Source organism: Dromaius novaehollandiae, chromosome 1, assembly GCF_036370855.1.
Source record: "Dromaius novaehollandiae isolate bDroNov1 chromosome 1, bDroNov1.hap1, whole genome shotgun sequence".
NCBI classification, from domain to species: Eukaryota; Metazoa; Chordata; class Aves; order Casuariiformes; family Dromaiidae; genus Dromaius; species Dromaius novaehollandiae.
Window position 1 is genome coordinate 159,652,045 of NC_088098.1, and position 26,776 is coordinate 159,678,820.

The window sequence follows — 26,776 nt, forward strand, 5'->3', positions numbered from 1 at the left end:
TCTCAAAATGACTGGAACCCTCTGGCAGGGGTTACCTTTAGATATTTGTATTACACAACACAACAAAAGATGGAACACCTGAAGAGAGCAGGTTTTAACATCAGATCTATATGGGAGCCTAAGTGGGTTGCTATGAGAAAAATGGATGGGAGCCTGCAGATTTCTTAGCCAGGACCAAACTGCTCACATGACTGATCTCCAGAGGTGTGCTTTTGAGTGGCAGGACAAATGCCATTTGTTTGTGTTATAAAGCAGCCCCTGATGAAAAGACACATTACTAGGATTTTACTTCACCAACAAAACAAAGCAATACCCTTTTGGGCACCCCAAAGTTATTCTGGAGAAATTTGACATCCTTATAGCCTACTTTGGGGTGGTCAAAGTAAAGGTGTACCCACCTTGTGGGCTCTTTTCCCCTGTGCTTCTTGTGAGGGTAAATAGCAAGTTATTTTTTCCCTTCTGCTGCACTTGTGCTGAAACCTGCAAGGCCCTCTGCACCCACAAAGATGAAGAGCCTTTGCGGGTACCTGGTATTCCCCAGTGCTGAACAAGGCTCTGAAGAAGGGCTACAGGGTTTGTGAAATCTATGAGGTTTGGCATTTTGAACAGTGGGTTAACATTCTTTTCTCAGATTATGTAAAACTACACCTTTGCTGGAAGCAGGAAGCTTCAGGCTACCCAGACTAGTGCACAGATAATGACAAAAAAGCTAAATATGTTGAAGATTACAGGCAGAAGATGATGTTGCTTTGCAGCCTGAACCTACTAAGAAAAACCCTGCCAAATGCCAGATTGTGAAACTGTTTTTAAATTCTCTGTGGGGAAAATTTGGACAGACATCCAATCTACCCAACATCACCATTGTAAGAGAACCAGATGAGCTGTATGGTTAACTCTTCTCTAGCTTATGATGTGTCCTTCTGTGATGTTATTGGTGAGTATGTGGCCACTGTCGCAGAGAAGCATGCCAAAGAATGTGATCCTGGAGCGCAACACTAAAGTTTTTGTAGTTTTCTTCACCATGGTATATGTGCGCCTAGACCTGTATGATCTCTTAGATGCAAGACCATTGCCCTTATCATGACACAAACTCTGTGACATTTGTGAGTCATCTGGGGGATTGGAATGCGCCCCCTGCTCTGGGACTGTTCAAATTGACGAGCGAGTTGCCGCCAGATGAGAACATTACTGAATTTTTGTCATCAGGCCCCAAATCCTATGGCTGCTTGTAGTCTGGAGCAAAGTGATGTTTAATGCTTAAAGGTGTCACTCTGAATGCAGAACAGAGAAAAGATCAATTCTGAGGCACTGAGGGATCTCGTGTTGGATTACAGCATAAATCCAGACAGTGACAACCCTAAAAAGATCATGATAAAGCAGCACTCTATTGTCAGGAACAAGCAGAAGTGGGCAATAGGAATCAGGCCCCTCCAGAAGATGCAGAAGGTGATCTATGACAAAAAGGTACAGACTACAAATTTTAAAAGTCTCCTCTATGGCTTTTGATCATGGGCATGGGCTGGAAGCACCCCTTTTCTGCTGTCCTGGCAGGGTCTCCCCAGCTGTGGGAAAAATCTTTTGGAGAATGCCAACTGCTAACTTTCTATTATGCCTGGGAATATTGTTAGGTGTGGCAGTTGTTGGTAACCGTTGTATCATGAACTGCTCTATAAATATCCTTTTAACAAATCTGTGGAGGACTTACTTGTAAGTCTTAGAGATAACTGTTTATTCCACCATAATAAATTAAATCTGGTTGTGATCAAGGATTTGATGAACTGTGCCTCGGAGAGCAACAAAACTGAGAAAGCTTTTACTAAGTATGTGCATCACAGAAATCTTAGCATCCCGTATGTTGTCCAGAATGTTTTTTTCCAGGGTAAAAAGAGCTGGTAAAAAACCCATCACTCTCAACACAAAATATATGGTGTTATTTAAGAAGCCCTGAGATAAGCCCCAGGTTGCATCCCTAGCCAGGAAGATGTCTCCTGGCAGTTCTTTTTAGAAATGTGTGAAGATGCTATAAAGGCACCGTTTGGATACCTGGTTGTCAGTTTTAATGCTCCTACCCCTGAGGTTCTTAAGGCAAGAACTAGCCTTTTCCCACCAGAACCATTGCATATTGAGGGAAAAAAAAGACCGATGCTTGGAAATAAATAGAAAAGAGCCAGACTGACAGCCTGCATTGCTGTCAGTGCAGACTGAGGAGCATGATGTTCCAGTGTCTGAAGAGTAGTCTGTTCCTCCTGAGGAGACTGATCCTATCCTCTCTTCAGCAGAGGAAAGCAGTACTCTGCACTGCTTCTGATGGCTGATAAAGGCCATTTCTGAAATTGCATGGAATACCTTGAAGGGCACCGTTCCATTAACATCCCACTAGATGCAAAAGGGCTGCAAATTTATTAAAAGCCTGAGTAGTAAAAGTGTGTCCTGCAAAAGAAAGAAGATACTGGTGAAGCAAGCCAGTGGGTTTATTGGTCCTCTTCTAAGTTTTGCTCTTCTGCTCATCATGGGGCTTTTGGTAAATCAGTGATGGAATATGTAAAAAATAAAATAAAATAAAAAAGTATCTGGTGCCTGCAAATGAGCTGAGCAGCTAAAGGTGCCACTGTTAACTGGGCTGACATTAAGGCTGATGCAGTCCACTCTTTGGATGCTGAAATGGGGAACATTTTCCAGAAACCAGGCTTGGCAGTTTATGAAAAGATATACCACCACTCTTCAGAAGTACTTAGCAAACATGAAGCAGAGCAGTCAGGAAAGGGAGAAAATAACTTGTTTTTCTGGAAGAAAATGAAGCAGAAGCGGAAAGTCCCTTGAGACTCCTGAGGACACTGACCTTGTTCAGGAAGTGTAGGATAACGTGCATCCATGGGATAGGAAGAATACACAAGTGCTCCTAGGTAAACAAGGTCAACGCAAGCATATTTCTTCTTGGGATAACCAGGGAAGTTGTATATACAAAAGAGATGCCATCAAAGAGCATCCTTCAGACTCGTGCCCCTTCAAGCCTGAGTGCAAAAGTCTGGAATGTTTTTATGCAAGCAATGGCTGTGGTGAATGCCCTATTTTCTGTCATGGGCAATACAGTGAAAGGGGATCTCTGTGTCTTGCAGCACCATGCAAAGCCCAAAGTCTGCCCCAGTAATCCTGCATGATCATCCTGTTGGGCTGGGACTGGGTGTGAGGGCCTCTTGGTCCAGTTAACAGGATTGGTCTCTTTGACTGCGTTTGCACAGGGGGCCCACTGGTGGCCTTCTAGGAGGGGTGTGTAGCCCTTGGGCATGTCCCACCTTGTTTGTGCCTTCCTACCCTTTTGGTGCCCCTGCACATCTTGAGCTTCCCCTCACTCTAGACCCGTTAGGGCTTATTCTGCAGCCTTGTAAAGCAGAGAGCCTCACACCTGCATTCAGTTTTGTTTAATTACTTTCTCTTCACATTTAAACTTCAACTATTCATTTCATTAACTCTTCTTAGAGAATGTTTTATCCATTTTATAACTATGTTTTTATGGATACATATATTTCATTTATATACCTTTATAAATGTATATATATATGCTTTATATATACACATATCTACACATACATATAATAATAAACTAAGAAGTCTCTTGGAATAAGTTTGAAAGACTTGATCTGAATATGTCATTTTTTTCTCTTGATGGGGTAAGCTAGCTGAAGCTCAGCTGAGATTAAGACAGTAAAGCTTTTATAAAATTGTATAGAAGTGGTTCATACAGTCATTTCAAAGTCTTTACTAGGCTGGAAGAGAAAGTCTGGGAAAGCTGCAGATAGTTACACTCACATTTTACATGTGTGGCTCATTTAAAATCCAGAAGCCAGGAGACGATGAGGTGAAGGAATAACATGAGGTAAAGGATGATCACAGTCTACCTCCATCACTACTGTCACAGAGCCATGAAACATTGCATCCCTCAGGCCGCAAGGACTCCAGAGGTCTCTCACCAACCTCCTGCTCCAAGCAGGATCAGCTCTGAGAGCAGATCAGGTTGCTTTGTCCAGTCAGGTCTTGGAAACCTCTGAGGATGGAGACTGCAGAGTCTTTCTGGGCAACCTGTCCTAATGTTTTATTATCCTTACAGCAAATTTTTTTTCCCTAATATCTGCAGCCTTGTAGCCTAGAAATATGGTGTTGTCATTGCTTGTAACGGGCTTATAACAGGCTGTGTATTAGGCTACCAAGACAGGCCTCAAGACCTGTCAGACTTTGTCTGGACTTGTCTTGACCCGCCTGGAGATTTGTTTTAGCAAGTAACAGCAATTATCACATAACCAGGTGATTATTAACCTTCTTTGGTTTTGTTTTTCTTCAGCTTTGTACAATTGTGTGGTGTAACGTTTATTGTTATGTGTATTTTTTGTACTAACAGATAGCAATAGCAACCAGTTACTTTGTGTAGAATGAACTATGTCTCTATAAAAATGTGCAGCATCAAGGAGTACAAGCATGAGATGACAGCAGAGACCTTGAGAGAACAGACACAGGATGATGTTTGAGGCCCCAGGACCATAAACAACTCACACATGGCCAACTACTGGTCATCAAAGGAATGCTGCTGGGTAAAACCAGGTTTAGGGGTAGCAAAGGGAACAAGGGCACATGCAAAACACACTATGGTGTGTAGTAAAGGGGAATTACAGACCTATGAAGAAACAGCAAGGTGTAGAGCATGTTAGCAAACACAGAAATAACCTGGCTGAGGAGGAAGAAACCATCAACATCAGCCTCCTCCCACTGAAGGATCTGGGATAGTGATAACCCACCATACCCACCTTGACCAGATAAATACTTTCTTTACAAGGATTTCCACTCTGCTTTCACTTAAAAAGCAAGCACTGGCTCTTTTTAGGATTTATACATGCCTTGTACACCAGCACAAATTCAGTTTGGGGCATTACCTTAGAATGATATTTATTTTATATCCTTATTGCATTAAATAATTTTTATGGGCTTTTTACTGCTAAAGTTGTCACATACAACTGCAACAAAAATAGGTCACGTGAAGTTGTTTCCTCAGCTTTGTGTCCAGAGTGCTAAGCTTTTGCTGGTTCATGGATACGGTATTTCTACTTATAAAGTCCAAAATAAAATAAACGTTCTTTAGCTGCTAGAAAACAGCCCACTGACCATGTCATTTCTGGCATTAGAGCTTTTCCAATATACTTATGCCAACAAATATGCTTCTTAGATCATTTTTCCATCTTGGATCTCATTTTTTTTAGGCCACGTTCCTGCCCTCTCCTAGTTTTTTCCTCTATTATTTCCAACTGTGAATTCTATGAATTTTCTATGTTCTCCATCTTAATATAAGCTGCAGATATAAACCCTTTATTGTTGGTCACATCTTCCAAGTAAATGAAGAGGTTAAATAAAGCCGAGCCTTACAACAGCTTTTCTGATACACCATTAAACGTGTCCTGACCTAGTTCTTTTCTGAGCTTATCACTGTGTGAAGTTAATCATGTCAGGTATTCTGATCTCCATTTTAAGTTATGGGATGCATGTCACAAAATCTGCCTTCCTTTTACAAGAAGTCACTAGTGCCAAGTGGAAAATCTTCCATGAGATGGTGCAGGGGCAAGAAATTACTGGAATCCACCTGACAGCTTTTAGCCCCAGACGTGTTTGGCACTTCTTTTCCTTGGCACTTGTAAATCAATATCTTATATGACAAGAATAAGCTTGGAAGAGAGATGAAACACAGGACTTCATCCATAGTGAATACTTCAAAGATCCTGTAGCATCACACGACTTTTATTTATGAGGGACCAGTCATCCCAGTTTTGACCTTTGAACTTTTCTTGAATGCTTAGCCTTGCCTGAATCACCTAGTTAATTTAACAAGCAAAGCCCAAACATTTACTTTGGAGATTGGATATAAGATCACAAGTCCCTCACATGTCTGTTCTGCAATAATCCCATTAGCTAAAAAACAACCAAGAAAAAAGCCCATTGCACTTTAGCCTTCTGGGAAAATGCTAAGGATAGTAACATTACACTTAGAGAACTCATTGCCAGAGGGCATTTTTAAGTCTTTGCCAGTGGCAGCAAACCAGACTGAGGATGTCTGAGCAATGACATCAGGCACACCGTCCCTGGAGTCAAGAGGCAAGCTGGAGATAAAGTCAGGAGGAGGCAGACTTGGCAAACCATCATGCATATGCCAGCTTGCATTGGTGCACACAGCAAGGCTTTGGCCCTGTGCTTTATCGAATGATGGACAGGAGCAGAGCTAATGAAAGGGGTGCTGAAAACGGGATCTGAAGAAAGATCATGTGCAAAATGGGATTTTGTAGTGTTGTTATTTTCGTGGTTTAATTGCTGCTTTCAGTCTTTTCAGTTTTAGGCACTCCAAAAGGCAGTATTTTCTCCCTGTGGTTTTTTCACTTTCCAAAGTGAGCGACTGCAAGTATTCTGGGTGGTGAGTTTGGAATTCTGAGCCTTAAGAAGATGAGTCAATTGCAGGTTAAGGGAGGTCTACCAGCCTTCAGTTTGGATCACGATCAGATTTAGTCCAGTGTTGTACTGTGAAAAAATCACTCTTAGGATCCAAGAGTGGCAAACTGTTTCTATAAACACATCATTTTCTCAGATGGCAAATTCACCTTGAGCTCTTGGCCCCATCCAAATGCGGGGCTAAGATTCTAGACCCTGACTGTGGTCTATGCTCTGTCTAAACCAAAAGAAATTATGTATGAATTTGTATCATGGAACCCACGTTGCCATTCTGTTACTTGCAAGAATCAATATTCACAGTTCCAAGTTTTCTGGCTAGAGTCGAAAGCAAACACATTTCTTGAAACTAATGAGGTCACTCAATGACATTTTTGAAAAACTACAAAAGACATACTTATAACATGGCAGTTGAGCACAGAAGGAGTTAAGATCAGTAGAGTGGTAGGATCAGTCAATAACGTAGTCAAGAGTTGGAAGAAACTAACGGTTTTGCATCAATTTAAAATTTTAATCTGTTAAATTCTTAAAATCTTTTTTTCTGTATATAGTAGTGGAATCCCATGGAAGGTGATGCAGCAGCAAAATGTCTCAGTAGATGCTTTGACATCACTGCAGTTAAGTATCTTGTTAGGGCATTTTCCTAGGACCATGGAAATTAGAGAATTGGAAGCCAGCTATATCATCTAGTCCTATCCTTGCAAGTGCAGCGTTGGCCCAGTTCAAATGTGAGTATTTCAAAGTCTAGAATTTCCAGCACTAACTCTAGGAATTTATAATTATAAAAGTCACTTCTACAACCTATTTCCAGATTTTGCATGTGATAATCAAGTGTCTTGATCAAGACAGATCCTTCTCCTTTGCTGCAACGGGCTCCTGACATCTGTGTTTTTCAAAGAGTAACAAAGTGCACCTCCTTTGGGTTCCCCTTCTACAGTGCAACAGGTCTCAGAGGGCTGTGACAACATTAGCTGCCACTATGCTGGGGGCTGCACATTGCCTAAATCCTAAATATCAATGTTTGCTTTGACCCACATGACAGTATACATAACAGTGTATTGGGTTGTGGCACATTCCATGACTGTTCCCTCTATATTGACTATTCCCATAGTTATGCTGGGGCCTGTACTTCTCTTTTGAAAGTATTTACATGCCTCTCTTTATGACAGATGTGTTGAGAAGTGTGAGGTGCATTCCCAGGCAGCAAAGGTTCACAAGGATTCACTACACAGGTGCCTGTGGCAGCAGGAAGAGGCGAAGTGGAGAATCGATTCTGTGCAATGCACCAGCAAGAATGCAGAGAAGGCCCCAGGAGAAAAGCAGAGACTGTGGCCCATTATACTAGAGAATATCGTAAGGACTCATCACACATTGTGGTCAACTCTGGCCCAGCTGCAGGCCTTCAAATTGCACCCACTATGATTTTCGGGTGTTACCAAGGCTTTGGCATGAGTTGTTTCTTTCTTCCTCAGGCAGAAGAACACAACTGCTACTGAATTCCTTACCTGCCCAGGGTACAACTGTCTCTATTAACAGCAGGATCTACTGGTGTCACAGTGCATATCTTAAACCAAAGGAAAGTTTGAGGCTCTGCATTGACTTCAGACCATGCTATATCATGACATGGTGGTTCACTCTTATACAGGTCAAAACAACCTGTTGTTTTCATTGCAAATAATAACAACTGCAGCAAGAACTACTGCTGTAAGTATAATTAGTTGAAGAGTCTGAAAAACGTACTTTCTCAAATAAAGTTGTCAAAAAATTGCATCTCCTTCTAAATACAATAGGCTCAGTCAGTTATCAAGTGTATGTTATCCTTAGAATTACCCAATTATTGTCCTAAATATTTAGCCCTACTGCAAGTAATTAAATGTTTTGACTCTGACCACAGCACATTGTATCAATTGTATCAACATAAAAAGAATTTTAATCCCAGAAACCCACACAACAGGTCTATATAAATACCTCCCTATACCCTGAGCTATATCTGTACCAGTAAATGAGACAGTACCAGGGCATGCTCCAGCTCATGATCACCTGTACTGTCTGTGTTCCCTGGCACAGTTTAGCCCATGCCAGCTAGCCCTCTCCAGGAGTAGCTTGGGGGATAGCATAGGCCAGGAACAGAAAGGACAAGGTTAGCCTGGTTTTGGCAAAGAAAGGGAGATTTGTCTCATGATTGCTTTCCAAACTGTGTTTGTCCTTTGAGCCAGAGCACAAGCTCAAGCCTTTTATTTACCAGGATGGACATAGTCACTGATGAGGTTGTTTCTACTCTATTCATATATGACGTTCACTGCAGTAGCTATTGAAAACTTTTAAAAACTACCCTGGGGGAGAATGCCATTGCGTTTGTAGCGGCACAGCCCCAAATAGGGGAAGAAAGAGGCTGTGTCGCTACAAACACACCAGGTGACACAGAATCTGTGTCCCTTTGGTAATCTGCTTAATCCCTTCAGCCTTCTCACTCCCAGTAAGTTTATACTATGTTAAAGAATATGATTAACATCAGATGTTTGTTCTTTCTCCCTGTGCCAAGGGGAAGTGGGCTATCGTGTGTCTTCTTTTGAAACAGGTTGCTAGTTTTTTAATTGCACACACAGTACAGGTTACTACATGTTTATTTTCGTGTTTGTATAGTAGAGTATTGATGTGCAAAGTTTCAGTCTCAGGACTTGTTTATATAATACTGAATGCTGTCTACTGCAGTCTAATACTATTTAATAATGAGCTGCACTTACAGTTACATGCTGTGCTTACTCAAGTATGCCCAAGAACCTTTCTTCTTTGTTTTGGCAGGGCAGGCAAACTTTCTGCAGACTGACTCAGTTTATGGGGACACCAAGTAGCTTGGCTGAGCAGTTTGAGCTGACTAGAGACTAAGCAGAGCTCTCAGATAACTGACAATGAATTGATCAAGCAGATGTTGGAGGATGTCACTTGCCATTTTGGGGCCTTCTCTTTCCTGGACTGGGCTCTCTCTGTCCCTCTCTGATTTAGTTCAGTGGAAGGTCATAGAAAATAATTTGTTTTCTGTATTTCAACCATTCTTCAACTCTAGCAGACCCACTTGCACACTTTTGAATAATGGAGTGATTGGAAATGCCACATTCTCTCTCAAACATGTCTCAAGGAAACTGATGGGCCAAAGTTGTTTGTTACCAAAGTGATGAATCTGGATAGCTGGCAGTCAAACAACAAGGATCCAGTCTGTCCTCTCACAGCCGGCTTTACTGGGTACACACACACAAATGTGTAAAACAAAGCAATGATATGTAGCCTTTGCTAAGAGGGTCTCACCAGTCCATTGGCCGAACACCTTGAGACTCTGAGAAACCTGAAGATGTAAACCTCACAGTTTCATGAAGATTTATTCCTTTAAGTTCATGTGCTATGGAATCTTTGTTTCTACCATCTTTTATAAGCTCTAATTTGTTGTTTGAGACTGGTAATACCTATGCTTATTTCAAATGTTGCTTTTTCTCCCCCAGCAGTTACATCCTTTTCTTTGCCTTTCCAGGGACACTTTCCTCAACTTTCCTTCTTTCTCTCTTAGGGAGACTTAAATCATGCGATGGCAGTTGCTTTTTTTGTTATCTTGAGGAAGTTTTGGTCATGACTCACTTATGCTAAGAGTTTCTCATACCGGCTACAGGCAGCTTGGCCTACATTGTACCTATACATACCATCAGGTAATTAGTTCAGCAACAGGAACACTGAAGCAACCAAGGTGCTAGCTGTGCTGGTATAGCTAATAAATGTTACAAGTTAGGTGTTCATCTCTGTGGATGTCCTACTGCTGGATTTGTATACTGAAGTGCATTGTCTTCCTAGACACTATTGAAGTTCCTGTCCCAGCCAGAACTGCAAGAACACAGTAAGTATAGGCTTCCTCCTCCTGCATATTAGTGAGAAACTGCTGATAAAAGCAAGAGAAGAAAATCACACACATATTAATGAAAAAGGTCTTCCATTTTCCAGCTTACTTCTCCCAATTCCGAAGCAGCTGTAAAAATAAGACCACATTTTTGGAAGATACATGTACATGTATTACATAATTTATATGGTAGCAGGTCTCTTGACTAACCTAAAGGGAATTGAACAAAGGATTTTCCGAGCTGCAAGGGCTGACTAGAACATTTTGAGCATCAAGGAACCACAGGGATCATCTGTAATTTTTTTCTGTCCTGTGCACAGATGGAGACTTGTAGTACATACCCATCAATGGGCAACATTTACACTCGTGGAGCTTACCATTCCTCATCTGCAGTGCTTATGTTTAATTATTGCAGATAATAAAGTATAACAGAACAAAACCACCCCAGCTCTTCTCATGTTTGTATTTATACCATTTAATCTTTGGCCAGAGACTTCATGGGGTGCATTTTCAGATACCAGCTCATGGGGATGCCCACAAAAACATGTACTTATTCATATATAAAACAGGGACTTTTTTGCTTATGCAACAGTTACTTTCAAGTTTATGCATGTTAGGTATGCAGGATGGAATTAACTTTCCTCTGGAAGGTCTAGCAAAAACTCAGCACTTAAACCTCCTTAAAGTCCTATTTTGAGAGCTTAAATAATGTTACATGTTGCAGGAGCCTCGTGTTGCATCCCTCCAAGGGGAGCGGGTAGAGTTCGTTCACTGTGAAGTAATGTTTGTGTTAATAGTTACAGGTAGGGTGACTAGGAATCCAGGCCGGGAAAATCTGTGATCTTGCTGATTTCGGTGCCCTCTCTGGAATCCTGTGAAAAATCTCACATGACAGCTTTGAGCGTTGCTGGATCTCTCGCTGGGCAGCTGTTCTCTACAGAAAATTCTAGCAAGTCTTGTGTGAATATTCCCTGGATGGCAGAAATCCCAATCAAAACACAATTTAGAAGAGGAAGAGCAGAGATGCTGTTAAAAAAAAGAAAAAAACACCGGTATGTCTATAGTGTCTTAGTTTTAGATAAACCTGTCAGTCAGAGCTACTTCTAGTTTAGTAGTATAGAAACAGCAAAGTAACTGTTGCAGCACGGAGCTCAGCTTGAGCTATTTTCTTCATTCATCAGGTACATTTTGAAGCCTACACTTAAGTTTGTGCTGCTGTGGGTAGCTAGCCACCCATACTTAGGGTAATGAGCTTAGTGGCAGTGTGTGTCTGTCAACAGAGAGTCACAAGTATCTAATATCTGCCTGACATCCCAGTCCTTTGGGAGCAATCAGTCAGTAAAATGTAAATAAATAATTCTTTGTGCAAGGGACTACTCATTTACAAAAGGCATCTAATGTGTGGCCTAAGCAAAATGTATGTTCCTAATTCCAAGAACGTGATTACAGCATCTCCTCACATGTAACCAAGTAACTTCAGAAAATGTTTGCATCTTGGCAGGGCTGAATTTGTCAGCGATAGTGTCCTAGCTTAGACCATTTAGAAGCTGTGAGATAAATGCTCCCTAGGGAGCATGATATTTTTAGCAAGCCCATCAGACCATGCTTAATATACATAGCATTAGTCTGTAGACTAAGTCTTTTGAGGGGCACCTGAGGTACCCTGCGTACCTCAAGACCACAGTCTAGCAAACTTAACAGGGGTGAGACCTCACATGTTCAAAAGACACTGTCCAGGCGTACGAGCCCTGACTGCCCAGTGGTGTCCCATGCCGCAAGGGTGGCTTGAGCACCATCAGATGCTCCTGAACAGGAGCTGGCAGACAGTCCGGGAGGCAGCTGTATGGGCCAGAGGCAGGCAGATCAGGCAGTTTGCTGTGTTGATGGCCATACGTGATGTAGCTCTTAAGAGGGGTCTGGGCACAGCATAAAGCTCTTCTGTGCCCTCAAGGCCCTCTTCCCTAAATGCCAGTGATGTCTAGCTCTAGAAGAGCCTCCCACACTACTGTCACAATGCCCCAAATAGTAATTTGAGGCTGCCTAGTCCAGCAGATTTACAGGGGGACAGTAGTGCCAGAATATGATCAAGAATTGCAGGCTACCTGCAGGAAGGGCAAGGAAAGCAGGCCTGGGAATGGCTGTGGAGGAAAGGGTCAAAAATATGAAATGATTGAAGGAGCTCTTGGCAAGTAACAACCCCTTACTTGGAATACTGTTTATTTTCTGAGTCTTCTAATTTGGGGAAGGAAGGCTCAGGGTAAGGTATATCAAGCTACAAGGTAGATATTTGAGGTGCTGGCAAGGACAAGGCACACTCCCAGGACTGAGTCTTATCTCCAGCCTCATACTAGCTCCTGCTGTCTGTGAGACCCTGAGGAGTGAGGGAAAAAGAGGTTACAGTCCACACTTGTGCAACTTTACATCCCATGTGTGCAGCTTGTGTATAGAAATCAGACTGCACGGGCAAACCATGTATGCCAGCGGCCCCCTGTAAATTAATATTCCTTGGCCTTCCATGAAACCAAAGTACTCGAGGCACCTTGACCAAGAGTGAGGACCTTTTTCTCTCCCCACAGTTGTCACAGAGAAAGAGTTCAGCTCAGACTTTATTCCCTCACAGCATTTATCAGCCTGTGAAAGGCATATTGCCTCCAGTAGATCAATGGTGCAGGAGTATGGACTCATGGCAATTCAGCAAGTGAGCTTTGGGAAAGGCTCACTTTCCTTGCATGGAATTTTGCCTGGATGTTGTGGCTCCATGATGGCCATGTGTCACCGTGTTCCCAGGCAAGGAAATCTGACAGCCCAAGAATCACCTGGCATGAAGGTAATGATACTGTGGGATGCAGAGGAAAGAAGCTCCAGGGCTTTGCCTCATATTGCCATGCCACCTCAGTCACAGCTATGCCCAGATATCCCCTCAGGCAGCAGAGCGGTACCTGCAAAAGCCAGGCTGGATTGTGTCCCGTACCTCCAGTTTCCTGGCTGGAATCTCTTCTCCTGAACAAATTAACAAACACCTTCAGTATTGTCCACAGGAGCCCAACGTGCGTTATCACTAGGTCAGGAGAGATGACAAACTTCTTGGCAGGTAGCAGCCCTGGGGTGCCTAGAGGCCACTGGGCTATATTTTGGGGGAAGAGGTGATTGCTGTTTTTCTCTTTGTTTCTGTAAAGATCTGACAGGACAGGGCTGATGGCTGGTGAAACAAGCCATAGAAAGTTCATTTTTCTCTCTGTCTTCTTCTGACTTCCAGAAGTCATAAGCATGCGGTTGGGCCCTTGCTGTGAGACAAGATGTGCGTGTCACATTGACATGCATGGACATGTGAGGTTACAATCCTGTTAACTTGCCTGTCCTCATATTTCCCTGTAAATCTCTGCCTGGCTCTCCTCCCATTTCATGCTGTATTTCTTAAATGAGTTGCTTTAAGATGCTCCTGTAGAAAGCCTTGCTGAATTCAGGGAACTCAGTGGGTAAAAAACTACAGAAAAGTATTCCTTTTCTACCCCCAGTAGGGGTAGTTTTCTGCCCGTTCATTTTTCCACACCAGCTCACTATGGGATCACAGAAGCAGGAGGGTGCCGTGGGAGCAGCCCTGGCCCTGGTGGTGGCAGTTTGCTGTTACATTGGCCCAGCTGCAAAGTGACAGCGCAGCCACAGTCTCCCTTGAGTTGCACATGGGCATCTCAAAGACATGGTGTCTCCTGAAGGGAAGAACCAGAGCTCAGCTGAGTCTCCAAGAAGACAAAAAAAAACCAATCTGTTTTTTAGGCAGGAAAGAAGGCAGCTATGCCTGCATAGATGCATGGCAGATTTTCTTTCATTGCTGCTTGTTATGTAAAGTTGGGAAATGGAGTGTCCCCTGGGATATTTTTGATCATGTGGGCCTTCTCATCAGAAATGTAATCCTCAGAGAGGCAGGGCGAGTCCAAATATTGATGTGCAGGGGACAATGTCCACTGCCATTCTTTAGATCAGCCTTTTTAGGTCACATATCTTACCATGGACCATGGAAACTGCAAGCACAAAAAAACATGTTAATGAACATATAAAATGAACAGAATAAGAATGGAGAAAAGTGAATGCAGAAAAGCGTTTCCAAAACTCAGTGAGTCTCAGATATTGGTCAAAATAATTTCAGTTTTCAATAGTTCTAGATGGTTTCATTTCCCCATTCTTATACATTAGCAAAATCTTCCTACATATAGTGTCCCTTGTACACTGGAAAAACATTTAAACATCTTAAACGTTTTAACATCTGAAGAACCCCCAGCTTTTAATTTAATGGAAACACAGCTCACAGTAATTGTATTTATTTATTTCATATTTATAAAAAAATCTATTCTTTCCTAGCAACAACAATCTCTCAGGATCATGGAAAGCCAGCATGAGGTTTTCCCTTGCTTGCAAAGCTCATTTTTTCCTCTAATTGGATGTTAACACATCTGACACTATGACAGATATCACAGACAAAGTTCTGGCACGATCCCTACTGATACATAGTTCAGGCTACGGCAGCACTGCAACTTGGGTTTCTAACTTCAGGTTTCAGTTTCCGTAAGAAGGACCATGCCAAAGTGTTTCCTCTTTCCTCTGAGGTGTGGAGAGAAGAATCAGAAGAGTGTTGGCCTGATGGTGTCTGGCTGTTTTGGGTATCTAACTTTAACATAACTGTGCTGCAGGGAAGCCACAGAGTTAAAAAGATCCATCTTAATTTAGGAGTGCCTGAAGTAAGCCATATTCACCTGTCTTCAAAAATTCACCTATGTTCACTGTGCATTTTAAAATAGATATATATCAATGGCTTTTTAGATTAGGAGAGTCCATGTACACACACACATGTGCACACACATTTCAAACTTAATTTCTCTTGGCACATGTGTAGACAGGAGCATTGACTGGGACATTGAGGCAATGATACATTCTGAGTGCTTTGGGATAGAGAAATAAATTCATCCTGACGCTTCAGGATCCTTCTGTAATAAATAGGTGTAGACTTGGGAAGAGGTGCACCTTCTAATAGAACTAAACAGTACCAGCTTCTTTTAAAAAGAGAAGTGACCTCTCTTTGTTATGGAGAGTGGAGAACCCTCTAAATGCACATGCAGCTTAATAAACAGCTACTTGCCAGACCATATTTAACTGAAGAAGAGATTGCTTACAAGTACATCACATCCTCATCAGATCCCAGAGGAGTTTGCTTCTGGGGACCATGGTTAAACATAAGCCCTGAAGCACTTGCGTAGCTTAAGCATGTCATACATTACTTGATGCTGACAGCTAAACATGCTCAAGTGATATGCCACATGAGTGCCACCATGAACTTTACTGAAATAAAATTCTGGGTGTCAGACTGGTGAAATAAAATTGTTGAATTCACTGCATTTTAGCAGGCTTAATTTTTACAGTAAACTTTACCCTAATGGGATGATGCTTTCATTTCACCCAAAAGGAGTTCCATTATGCCAGGCTGTTTTGAATCAAAGAGTTTATACTGCATGTATATGGAATTCTGGAATTCAAAGGATGTATCACCATCCTATTCTCCTCCCCTGTGTCTGAAGGACGAGACAAAAATTGCTGCTCTGAGGGAGCATCTGCAGCTGCATGACGCATAAGGATGTTCAACAGCCTTCTTGCTGCAAGAGGGGAAGATATCTCAGGAAGGCCGCTAACATTACTGTGAGGTTTCCCTAACATTCTGTGGAGTAAGGGGGGAGTGCTTTTGTATTTCAGATGCCTGGGGGTTAAAGAGCAAGATAAACTGCGATACACAGGGGTAGATGATTGTAGTATTACAGCAGTAATTAACATTGTGGTCTATGCATATTGTCTCCTGCTGTTGTTTTTTACCTTGGGGCTAAAGAGATGAAGAAAAGGTGTAAGAATTAGTTCCTATTTATAGAGTTGCAGCAACAAAGCAGCAGACATCTCTTACAAATTAATGAGCAAGGGAGTGGCCCCACCAGGGGACTACAGGCACAAAAGCCATTCAGCCATGCATGCCCATGCATTTCCGTGCATAAAATCTGTGATTTCTAGCACCAGAAGCTGCTCTCTTAGAACCACACGTGCAGGTGCTTTTAGCCCTTGCTTTATGCTTCCAGGACCCTTTTTCAAAGATGCATCTGTGAAGACTTAAGAGATTTTTTAAAAAATGCTTTAATAAAGTAGTATATGATAGCACATAGCTCCATGAACACGCTCAATACAGTTTCCATATATTGGTTTCTAGCTACCAGAGCTCGGAGGTGGAACAGGAGCCTTTACCCTGACCAAGGGGACAAGGAGGAGTGCCTAATTTGTAATTAAACTGCTGTAAAGAGCTGGGGTGAGACAGATTCCACGCACTGCCTAGGCACCAGCTTCTTGTGCACATGGAGCCCAGGAAGTTTGTTAAGTTTCCTTGAGGTAAGAGCCACAGCTATGAATTATTGCAGGGGACTACTCTTATGGTATATGGTAATAACATGACTGCATAACTTTTTTGCCAATCCAGTGCCTAAGCACAATAGCATCTTGACCTGTTGTATGCTTTTTGTTTACAGATGATGAATAGTAAGTTGTTTTAAGTTGGGTTTTGTTGGAGTGATTTCAGCGTAATATATGCTGGTTGTCTCCAGCCCTTGGTTCATGTGCAGTATGATGTCCACAAGGCCCTCCAACCTTGCAACCTCGTGGGCACAAAGATGGGAAAAATTAAAACCAGAGACAGCTGAGGAGCAGAGTATACTGTTGCCTGCAGCAACACTTGCTACTGATACTGTGAATCGTGGAAAAATTGCTATGTTGAGTGCTTTACTGGCAAGCAGATTTGATCTTCATCCTGGAACCTCAACAATAGACTTGAATCAAAAAGAGAAAATAATTGTCAGTGGAAGTGTGAAAATAAATAATGCAGTTACCACCTACTACTACCTGCTACTTGGAAGGGTCAAACTCTCTGGTCTTCTGAGGCCATGTTGTATTATAGATGCAATAAGGTGCACTAGGGCACCTATTATGTGTGTTTAAATTAAATTTTGACTAGTTCCTCATCATGGCTTTCCAACACTGACTCTCCTGTTCAATGTAGAGAGCTGATCAGGGTGCCTGAATTCTCAAACTACCTGAAACAGGTGCCTAGATTAAGTGATGTGTTTCTCTCTGTGTATTATATGAGAAGCTTCAGTCCAGCAGTCCAGGACAAAAGGCAGCCTGACTTATTCACTAATCTCTTGAACTAGAAGTGCAGTAAGAGTCATGACAACTAATTAGGCACCTAGTCAGAGGTCTAAATGCAGGTGTTTAAAACAGGAGAGGCCAAGATTGGAAAAGCTCCTATTTCTGTGAAAGAAGTGTTTGCTGTTATAAAACTCTGCCATTTCTGTGCCAATAGACTTTTCCAGCCAAGAAGTGTGAAAAGTGTCTTGGACACGTGCCAGGAAAAGGAAGCGGATGGGGAAAAAATGGGTGAGAGAGATGACAACTCCTCTATTGCTCTCCATGTGCAACGCCGATGAGATGGACTTGGCTGCTCCTGAATCTAGTTGGAGAAGGAGCAGCTGAAGTACTACTGCAGAAGAGAAATCAGGGCCTCAAAACACAGCTGTCATTTCCAGTGGGTGAGTACTCCACTGAATTGATTTAAACGAGTCAGCTACAGGACTTCACTTGCAGGTTTGGAGCATACCTGCCAGTACAGGATGATGAATGGAAGCAAGTAGCAGCTGTGGGAAACAAGAGAAGGGAGAATGTGGCTTCTCTTCTTCCTCCTTTGCTTCTGTTCCTCTTGCCTCTGCCTCCCATCACACAGTCCTCCTGTCTCCTTGGACTCACTTGGGTGCTGTTTGGACCCAGTGGCACTTGCAAACCCAACAGAAGTCAGTTCCCCCCCTGCTTTGGTGTAAGGGTTAGAGAGCTCGGTTGTGTCTCAGCCAGCAAGTGCCAGGTCCAATGCTGGGAGCAAGATGGAAAGGGAGGTACAGCAGCAGGGAGCAAAACCTGCTTACACCAGCTGCAAGCTGTCCACCAGCTCACGTAGGGGCATGGAGCAGGTGCACGTCTTGATGTGGAGGTGGATAAGCAGATGGGTGCTACACTGTCCAGCTCCCCTTTAGCTCCATCCTGTTGCTATAACTCTGCTGACAGAAAATCCCTTCAACTTCCAGTGCGGAGCACGCGCCACAGTGAACCAGCTCAGATGTCTGTGCCCTCTCTCCCCTCGTGCTCTCCAGAGGGTTTAGTAGGTCAGATCTAAGATTGCGTGATTGTAAGTTGTACTGCTTAATGCAGGATGGCCTAAGGGTTCATTCAACACTGAGCCTCAACTAATTAGGCCTTGAAGACAGCAGGCCAAAAATATCTCGTCTGGCTCTGGGTGACACGGCTGGAGATCAGGACCAGAAAAACTCACATGTCCTGCTTCTGCACTCAAGTCATCTTGGCAGCTGCTCAACTAATGCACGCTGCTAAATTTGTGTTACCCTGCTCAAAAAGCCATGCAAGTATCTCTCTGCCTAAGCCCAGGCTTGTCTGCTCAGGGGTAACAGAAGGAGGACTGTATAGGACTTTCTGAATGCTTTTCTATCATTGTGGCTCTGCCAAAAGGCCTCTAGCTTTGCCTTGAGCTCCTGCCATTGTTTCTTCTGATTAATAACTGAAGCAGGTTCTCGCTGCACGTTACTTGATTTCACACCATGTGTTCAGTAAATTCGGTTCTTCTGTAACCGAGACCAGAGAGCAGGAGCCCTGTCATTCCTGTTGCTAAGGGGAACACAAAATGAGCCGGCCCCAGCCTTTGCTTCTGTTCTGTGCTGCTTTTGATCAAATCTGCAGAGCCCAAATTATAATAAAAGGACCTTTCTGGAACCATGTGATCCAAATCATTTCAATGTTTCCAGTAAGTTGACAAGAACTGGTATTTCTAATGGAAAAAAATGAATATGACATTTGTATTCAAAGATCAGAGCAATGGAACAATCACAGAAGCTCTTTTATTAAACAGCCACCAACCCCATGTTATAATTAGTATTAAATCATTATTTCCCAGTTACATGTAACAGGTAGTTTCTGATTTTTCACCTTTCTGGATTAGGCAGGCTCTTGCCATTACGCTATCTTTGTGATTTCTAACTTGGCTTCTGCAATGAAATAAAAAACCAGTCCTCCCTTTGCAAACATGTGGTCATACTTCTTAAATGATGCTCAGAATATCAAGGCTGTAATTCAAGTTGCTGATCACAAACTGCCCAAGTCGTTCTTCTTTCAGGCTATTGCCTTGCACTGAACTTGATTTGGCTCACAATTTGTTGGACCATCTGGGTTAGCTGTAACTGTCAGGAAGAGCTATTAGCAAACACTGGCAAGGCGTTCTCTTAAATAATGTGTCATTATCAGTCACTGGTGAATTTAAATTAAAAAAATAAGTATTACAAATGGCAAGCTTAGCTGTATGCATGCCTTTCCTCTGCTGTTTGCTACTTATTTCTTAGTAACAAATAAGCATTTTTATGTTTTGTTATCTGTCATTTAGAAACAAATCTGTATTCAAGGAGCTTCTAAGCATATAAATAAGTCTTCGTCTATTCAGAACAGTATAGACAGATGCTAAATTTGAAATGCAGCAGTGCATTTTAAAACTCAGTAAGACCTAAGTACATTCCTAAAGCAGTACTTGTGCAGAAATTCTCCCCTTGAACTTAAGCCATATTTGTTTTGCCAGTGATTTAAAAAAAAATGAAAGTGGTATTTTTTGAGGGACTTTTATGCTACTTTAGCTATTTCCAGTTTAGTCTGGTAGCTCGAGCTATTGGCTTCCTAGTCACAAACAGCAGCTGTGTGAAAAGAGCTGTGTTAGAACGCTCAAAAAAGTCATATCAGCATGGCTCTTTGAAGATGCATTTTATTACCAGGGACTATGGCTACGACTAACATGTCCCCAGTTCTACTGTCAGCAGAGCATCAGAGAAATGTTTTTCTAAGCAGCCCAAGCACAAACCAGTGACTGGTTTTTATACAGGAGAAGGGTTCCAGGTGGCAGATGGCACAGGGAATGCCCTTACACAAGTCTTTTTGCTTTTACAGTTATACTGCAGCAGATCTAACCTGTTAGATGGTCTCCTTTAGGAAAGAGCATTTAGCAGTTCAGTGTTGAAGGACAGGGGTTGAAATGATAGAAATAATGCATGTGCGTGGGGGGATTTGACAAGGGGGAGTGGAGGCAACCTAACCCTCATTAGCAACATCTTAAACCACTGAGAGAAAATGTCCTTTCTCAGGTTTCCTGCTGGAGATAATTCTGACTCTATAAAACTTTGCTGGATATAGCACTGTTTGCAGTATCTCATTCCAAGTTTGAGGAGTGAGTACATTCTTTTCTGGTCTCCATAGTGTTGTGTTTTGGAAAAAAACATGCTAAAGCAAAGTTTCCTTCCATGTGGTCCTCTGTTGGTATAGATGTCTGCAGCAGTGGGTGATATATACACTTTTCTGTTTAGCAAAAGACTACAGTTTTGAAATTTAGTGGGGATGGGAGTAGAATAGTATATGTCTACCTCTGCTATTTGCTCTGTTTAAATTAGCATTTTCAACATAATGTTACTAAGAAACACAGTTTAACTCAGAGAACACTCAACGCTTCTTGTCCCCCTGTAAAACTGTTGGCTTGTAAGAGGTTGGAACTACTTCTTGTCACGTCAGTCTCAGCCTAGTAAGGTACCAGGTAATATGGTAAGACAGCAAGTAACCCCAGCTAATGCTCAAACACATTTACAGTTGGTTTTGGTCATCAAAGTGCTTACATATATTTTTCAATTTAATCCTATTGAATTTAATGAGATTTGGAACATGCTTAACTGGTATGCTGTAGTTGAGTGATCTGACTTGGAGCTTCAATGTCTTGCAGAACTGCTCTGACTCCTTGCACCCAGGTCATGCATCTGCAATTCATGCTTCATCTTAGACCTCCTCAGTAAAATGAAGACTGAACCTCTTTTGTGGTCTTTAACAGGTTAGACAAACACCTGTCAGGAATGGTTTAGATATAGGTGCTCTTGCCTTGGGCTGGAAGAATGACCTTCTACAGTCAATTCCAACCCAGTTTTCTGTGACTTGTAGAAAATCATGTTATATGATGGTTAGACTATTATGTGAATGATAACTGTACATACAGATGCTAATTAGTAATTATAGTTAAAAAAGCAGGTATCTATTACACAGATTTTCTGTAGCTGTTAAACCTTTCTAATTTTACCTAGATATCTTCTCCAACCTGTTGGACAGAGATCTTTTTTTTTATTTACTGATTTAGAGGATGTATCTGTCATCCCATTTTACCTGTTACTTCTCCCAAGGGTTGACACAGACAGAAAAAAAGCCTAGATCACAAATGGCAATTATAAGGCCCACTTGGGCACCCAAATCCAAAATGTATATCCTGCGAATTCCACTCTATGTTATTACTGGGCTCCAGTGAAATCTACATTGTAGCTCTGTTTTCACAAGTAAAATCCCCATCCTATCTGTTGGTGCAGGCAATACTTGCAGACTGTCAAATCCAAATGCTGTCATCCAAGCACAAGGCCGGGGGGCAGGGGGGGGGGTCCCAGAGATGCTTTCCCATCTATTTCATCTTGGTTGTGGAAGACCTACATTTAAGTCTAGCCCTTGCCTCATGTTGTACTTTGCACCTGACCACCTGGTTAAGTGCCACATGATGGCACCGCGCTCTCGTTAATAGGATACGCTCACACCTCTTCATACCAGGGAGTACAGTTACAACAGGAGACTCTGAAAAAGGGACTTCAAAATAACCAACAGCCGGTAGGTTGGCCTGCTCTCCTGGGAGATAAGAGAAAAGAGGTACAGAGACAGTTGCACCTGTAAATCATCTAACTGAGGATAAAAAGGAGTTTACAGTGTCCCAACTCTTTTAGTTTTGTTAGTGAGATAGCTCTATTTTGCAGAGTCAGGCTTACATCTTCTCTTAAAATTTAGATGTCTTAGCTCCTATTGTAATCAGTGGAGATCTAGTTGATACAGTCAAGGGAGTCTAGAGAGTGACTCAGATGCCATACCAACAGGGATGGTCTTCAGTTCCCTTAACATTGGCTGCTAGTGTTACTTGATACTCCAGGGTAGATAAGACATCCACACAGGGCTAGCAGATATGACGCAAGACTTAGAGGAAACCCATGTCCTTCTGGTGCAGCAACAGGATGCCAACCGGGATACTCCACACCACCTAAAATAGCATTAGACACCTGCTTTTAGGCAACTGAATCCTGTCTTTAGAGAGAGGAGTAGTTTCTAGCTTCACTGATTATATAGAATATATCACCATGGATGAGCATAAACCTAACTCCTGTGTAGACAGATGAATTTAGATGTTCTCACCTGGAACTATATCTCTCCCTGCAGGATTAAGTGGTCTAAATACAGGCATCTCGTATAATCTTAGGCACTACTGGGTACCCTGTCTGGATTCCAGCTGCCACTCTGGAGTGGAGGATGTGGGTCTCCCAGCTGTGCTGCGTCTCCTCTGTCAGCCCATTATTTTGGACCTGCTGAGGTGTCTCAGAAGGCATTAGGCACCTATATTTAGGCCACTGAATCCTGTCCCTAGTGTCTTGATGATGGTTTGGAGGACACTTGCAGTATGCTCAGTGTTGATAACAGTCTGAATTTCCTTGGGAGAAGGCCAGCCAAAGTCTTTATTGATTTTGTTCAGAAGTTTTTTTGCCATGTCTGCTGGCTGTGGCAGTTTTGACTTCCACCTCATCATAGTATGGATTCTCCATGCTTATTTTGTGTTATGAAAAGCATATTGGAGGCTGACACTGAGGTTTCCATTTTCTATCATACAGCTCTCCGATATGGTGATCCTATTAAAGTAATATGAGCTGTGCTCTCTTACACTAATGCTGTTGAACATGGATTTCCCAGATCTTTCTTATTAGTCAGATCTCTGCTGCTATGTTTTTGCAGTTTCACTGCCAGCCCAGTCCTCCATCCATCATACAGGTTTATGATTTGATTAAACTTCCTCCTAAAAGACTATTGCTGAATAAATTATGCCAAACTGTGAGCTGCACTTCATTTTGAGCTGCACCTTTCCACGTAACTGTACTAAATCCAGGTATCTGGGATATAATTTGTGGTCAGAGTGCCCTTCTGTTTCCTACTTGTACTGAAGACTCCTCCTTTGGGCTCTAATAGTAACAGGCATATTAACTAGAGAGATCTCTGAGGACCTCTTTTCAATTAATCAGGAAAGAGTTATGAATTTAATTTTGATATCCAATGGTTTGAAATTCTTTTTTGATATCAGCCTTGGCTTTGCATAGAGTGGCATCGTGTGCACTAATAGTCTGAATAATTCCAATAACATTTAGCACTGAAGTATGCAGGCCTTTTCAGCTGGCCTTTTCAGGTGAGAATGAGCTTTAGCTTCTCTGCACAGTATTAAAGGGCTAAGGACAGCAGGCAGTGAGAGAAATCTTGATCTGAACTGGAGCTATGACAGGAAGGGGTAAGTGAAAGAACACAACCAAGAGCATCCCTAACTGGAGGAGGAAAGCACGAATGTTTCACCATACTTAATCATTGCTTGCAGTATTTTCTCTGACTCTGAATTTCAAAGAGATTCACTTAGAGAATATACAAAGATTCTCTTATACAAGAAAAGGCTCTAAGTACTCTTAAATACTCGTTTGTGAGCATGTCTTTCCACTATGAGATAGTAATTCACTTAGTTCTGATCTCTTATTTTATCTCCCTGAGCAGGTGTAAGGATAACAAGCTCACTTCCAATAAGCTCTTAATGCCATGTTGCCATTTCATGTCAGATGAGGGATAGAAGGAAATCTTGGTGCTGAGATGATGAATGCTTTCCATTGTCAGTTCCAAATACAATCATGTGAGCAGTACAGGAGAGTAAACACAACAACTAAAGTCAGACTGATTGGGGTAAACCTGTTATCTGAGAACCCTAAATCCCACCCCAGCTGTTTCAAAAATGGAAGCTTTAAATTAACAGTTCACACAGTCACAGACAATAAACAGCTCAAGTATTTTTGTATTTGCAGATAAATTTGAACCTATCTTCTATCTCACTAAAATAATTTTTAACTTAAAGGGATAAATTCTGCTCCCCATTAGCCACCTTTCAACCTTAGCTCACCATATATAAGCCAAAGGAGTCCAGGAAATCAAAATTCAGAAGCATCATTGGAGGAAAAAAGAAGAAAAAGAGGAACAATTTTAGTGCAAACTGGGAGGGTCAGAGCAACCACCGAAGCACCCTGCATATGTGCAGGATTTTCAGAACAGGAAATTGTCTTTCTCTTGTATTCATTTTTGTTAAACCAAATCACAGGTTACCACTGGTTGGGGGTGAAAGAAGTAGCAACCCCTTTAGACAGAGAATCCTTTGTTTTGTGTTTCATAAACTATTTATAGCTATAATAAGACTCTTGTTAAGTACTCCCTTCCCCTCCTGGTTGTAGAAACATGATCAGGGACAGAAGGGTTTATACACAGACTGCACAAGGATACGGATGCCTCCAAAGCCCTAGATACGAGTCCACACCATCCTCACTCTTTCGCTGTCTTCAGCTGCTCTCCAATACTGAACTGTCTGTACTCAGCACATACTTGATTTCTATTGGGATGAGTGTGTCCACAGTATTAATATTGAATTTCTTTGTTGGTGAAGCTTAAATATAGGCTTCAGAAATGAAAACACTATATATTACCCTGAGGGCAATGATGGTGTTCCCTGAAAAGCATGCCGTTCTCCCTGTCAGTGCAAATTACCAACAAATGCCTAAATAAGGTACTGCCCACAGGAGGCAGAACAAGCCATTCCTATCTCTAGCCTATGGAGTTGGCATAGAAGTGGCAACGTGTGGACACGATTGTGCTCCTTCCTCCTCACCAATAGCTATTTAACATTGCAGGATCCAGTCTGCATGGATTGAAAGAAGTGTGACAAGTGTTTTTGCGATACTTCTCTTAGCATACGGCATGAACGTTATGCTGTCTTCTTCTGACACGCCTGGGCTAGGAGTAAAGCCGTCAGTAAGGTGCAGGCACGCCTGGCTGCTCACTGCCTCCTGAAACCAGTGGATATGGGAGGAAGCATCAGGCTTCCAGCAACAGCTTTACTGACAGGGACATGCAGAGTCCAGCACCGACCACCTTGAAGTCTGAGTGATAAATCAGTGGTTCCCTCAAGCAACTCCATCCCTGAAACTGAACAACAGGAGACTGCAGTGATTGCTGTGTGGATGGATAAAGCCATCTTAACTCAAGTTAATATACCCACTGGATATATACTGGATATATGTTAATATACTGGATATACCCACAGTAATTAATGTTTTTAAAATAATGATGTATTTAAAAGCAACTATTACCACATAGGGTTATGTAGGTTACAAGTACACATTCTGTAATAAGTTGGGCCATAATAATTACAACTCTGAATACTTCTTTCACTTGGTAAGAACCCTACTTATTCCTTGTCTCTGCCCCCGTTTCTTTTTCCTTTTGGCTAGATCTGTTTTTAGACAGATTTTGCTGATGATTGTACTGTTAGTGACTGAACTGAAATAACTGTCTGTAGTCTACAAAATGTTAAATCAAGGAGGTGACTGCTGTAACACCCAGCAAGCTGATATTGGCTCTCCCTCTTCCTTCCATACGGACCCTTCAGATCCCTCCCTGGTCTGTGGCTCTCAAACCTCTTGTACCCACAACACAGTCTCAGCTCTTGAGGTCCTGCAGCACCTCTGTCATGCAGCTCTACCAGAGCTTGGAAACCTCTCTTCAAAACAACATGGATCTGCAGACCAGCTATGAACCACTTGCTGCATCCATGTGACTGACTAGAGTCTATGATATTTAGTTTAGTTTGCTCATTGGGCTTTGGTTTAAAAAGTCCGTATTATAAAATAGTCTGTTAATTTGCAAGGCTCAGTTCTTGTTTATTTATTTTTAAAATCTTTGTAGCTGGCAGTTGTTGCAGGGAAAAACTGCTCTACTTACGTGACACTACCCCTAATCATGTTCTTTAGAAGAACTAAATTGCAGAACAGATGATAACCAAAACCAAAATAAGACCGTTATTCTTCTAATGGAATTTCAAAACTTGTGAGTGGATTATTGCATAGGAAAACACTTGTTATATAGCATCCATGATAACTGTTTCCACTGGAAACAGCTAGAGAGGATATATTTTTAATACATTTCAGTATTCGACCAAGAAGGGAAAGAGAAATAACGTAAAAGGATCCAATGATCTAAGTGCACACAGTGTTCTTATGGAGATACATGAATAAAAATTTCCTATTAGAAAGTTCATTAGTGCAGTGACACAAGAGAGGATCACCCTCCTCTAAATACGTTATATGTTCATCCTACCACGTGAGCAGC

The 26,776-nt window shown here is 42.1% G+C and overlaps 1 protein-coding gene across 1 annotated transcript in view; it reads left to right on the forward strand.

Moving 5' to 3' along the window:
• Positions 1-13,019: 13,019 nt before the first annotated feature.
• Positions 13,020-26,776, forward strand: part of METTL21C (methyltransferase 21C, AARS1 lysine) — a 31,425-nt gene continuing 17,668 nt past the window's right edge. The window contains 1 exon segment of the mRNA XM_064506756.1: positions 13,020-13,324. Coding sequence (XP_064362826.1) covers positions 13,020-13,324 — 305 coding nt within the window.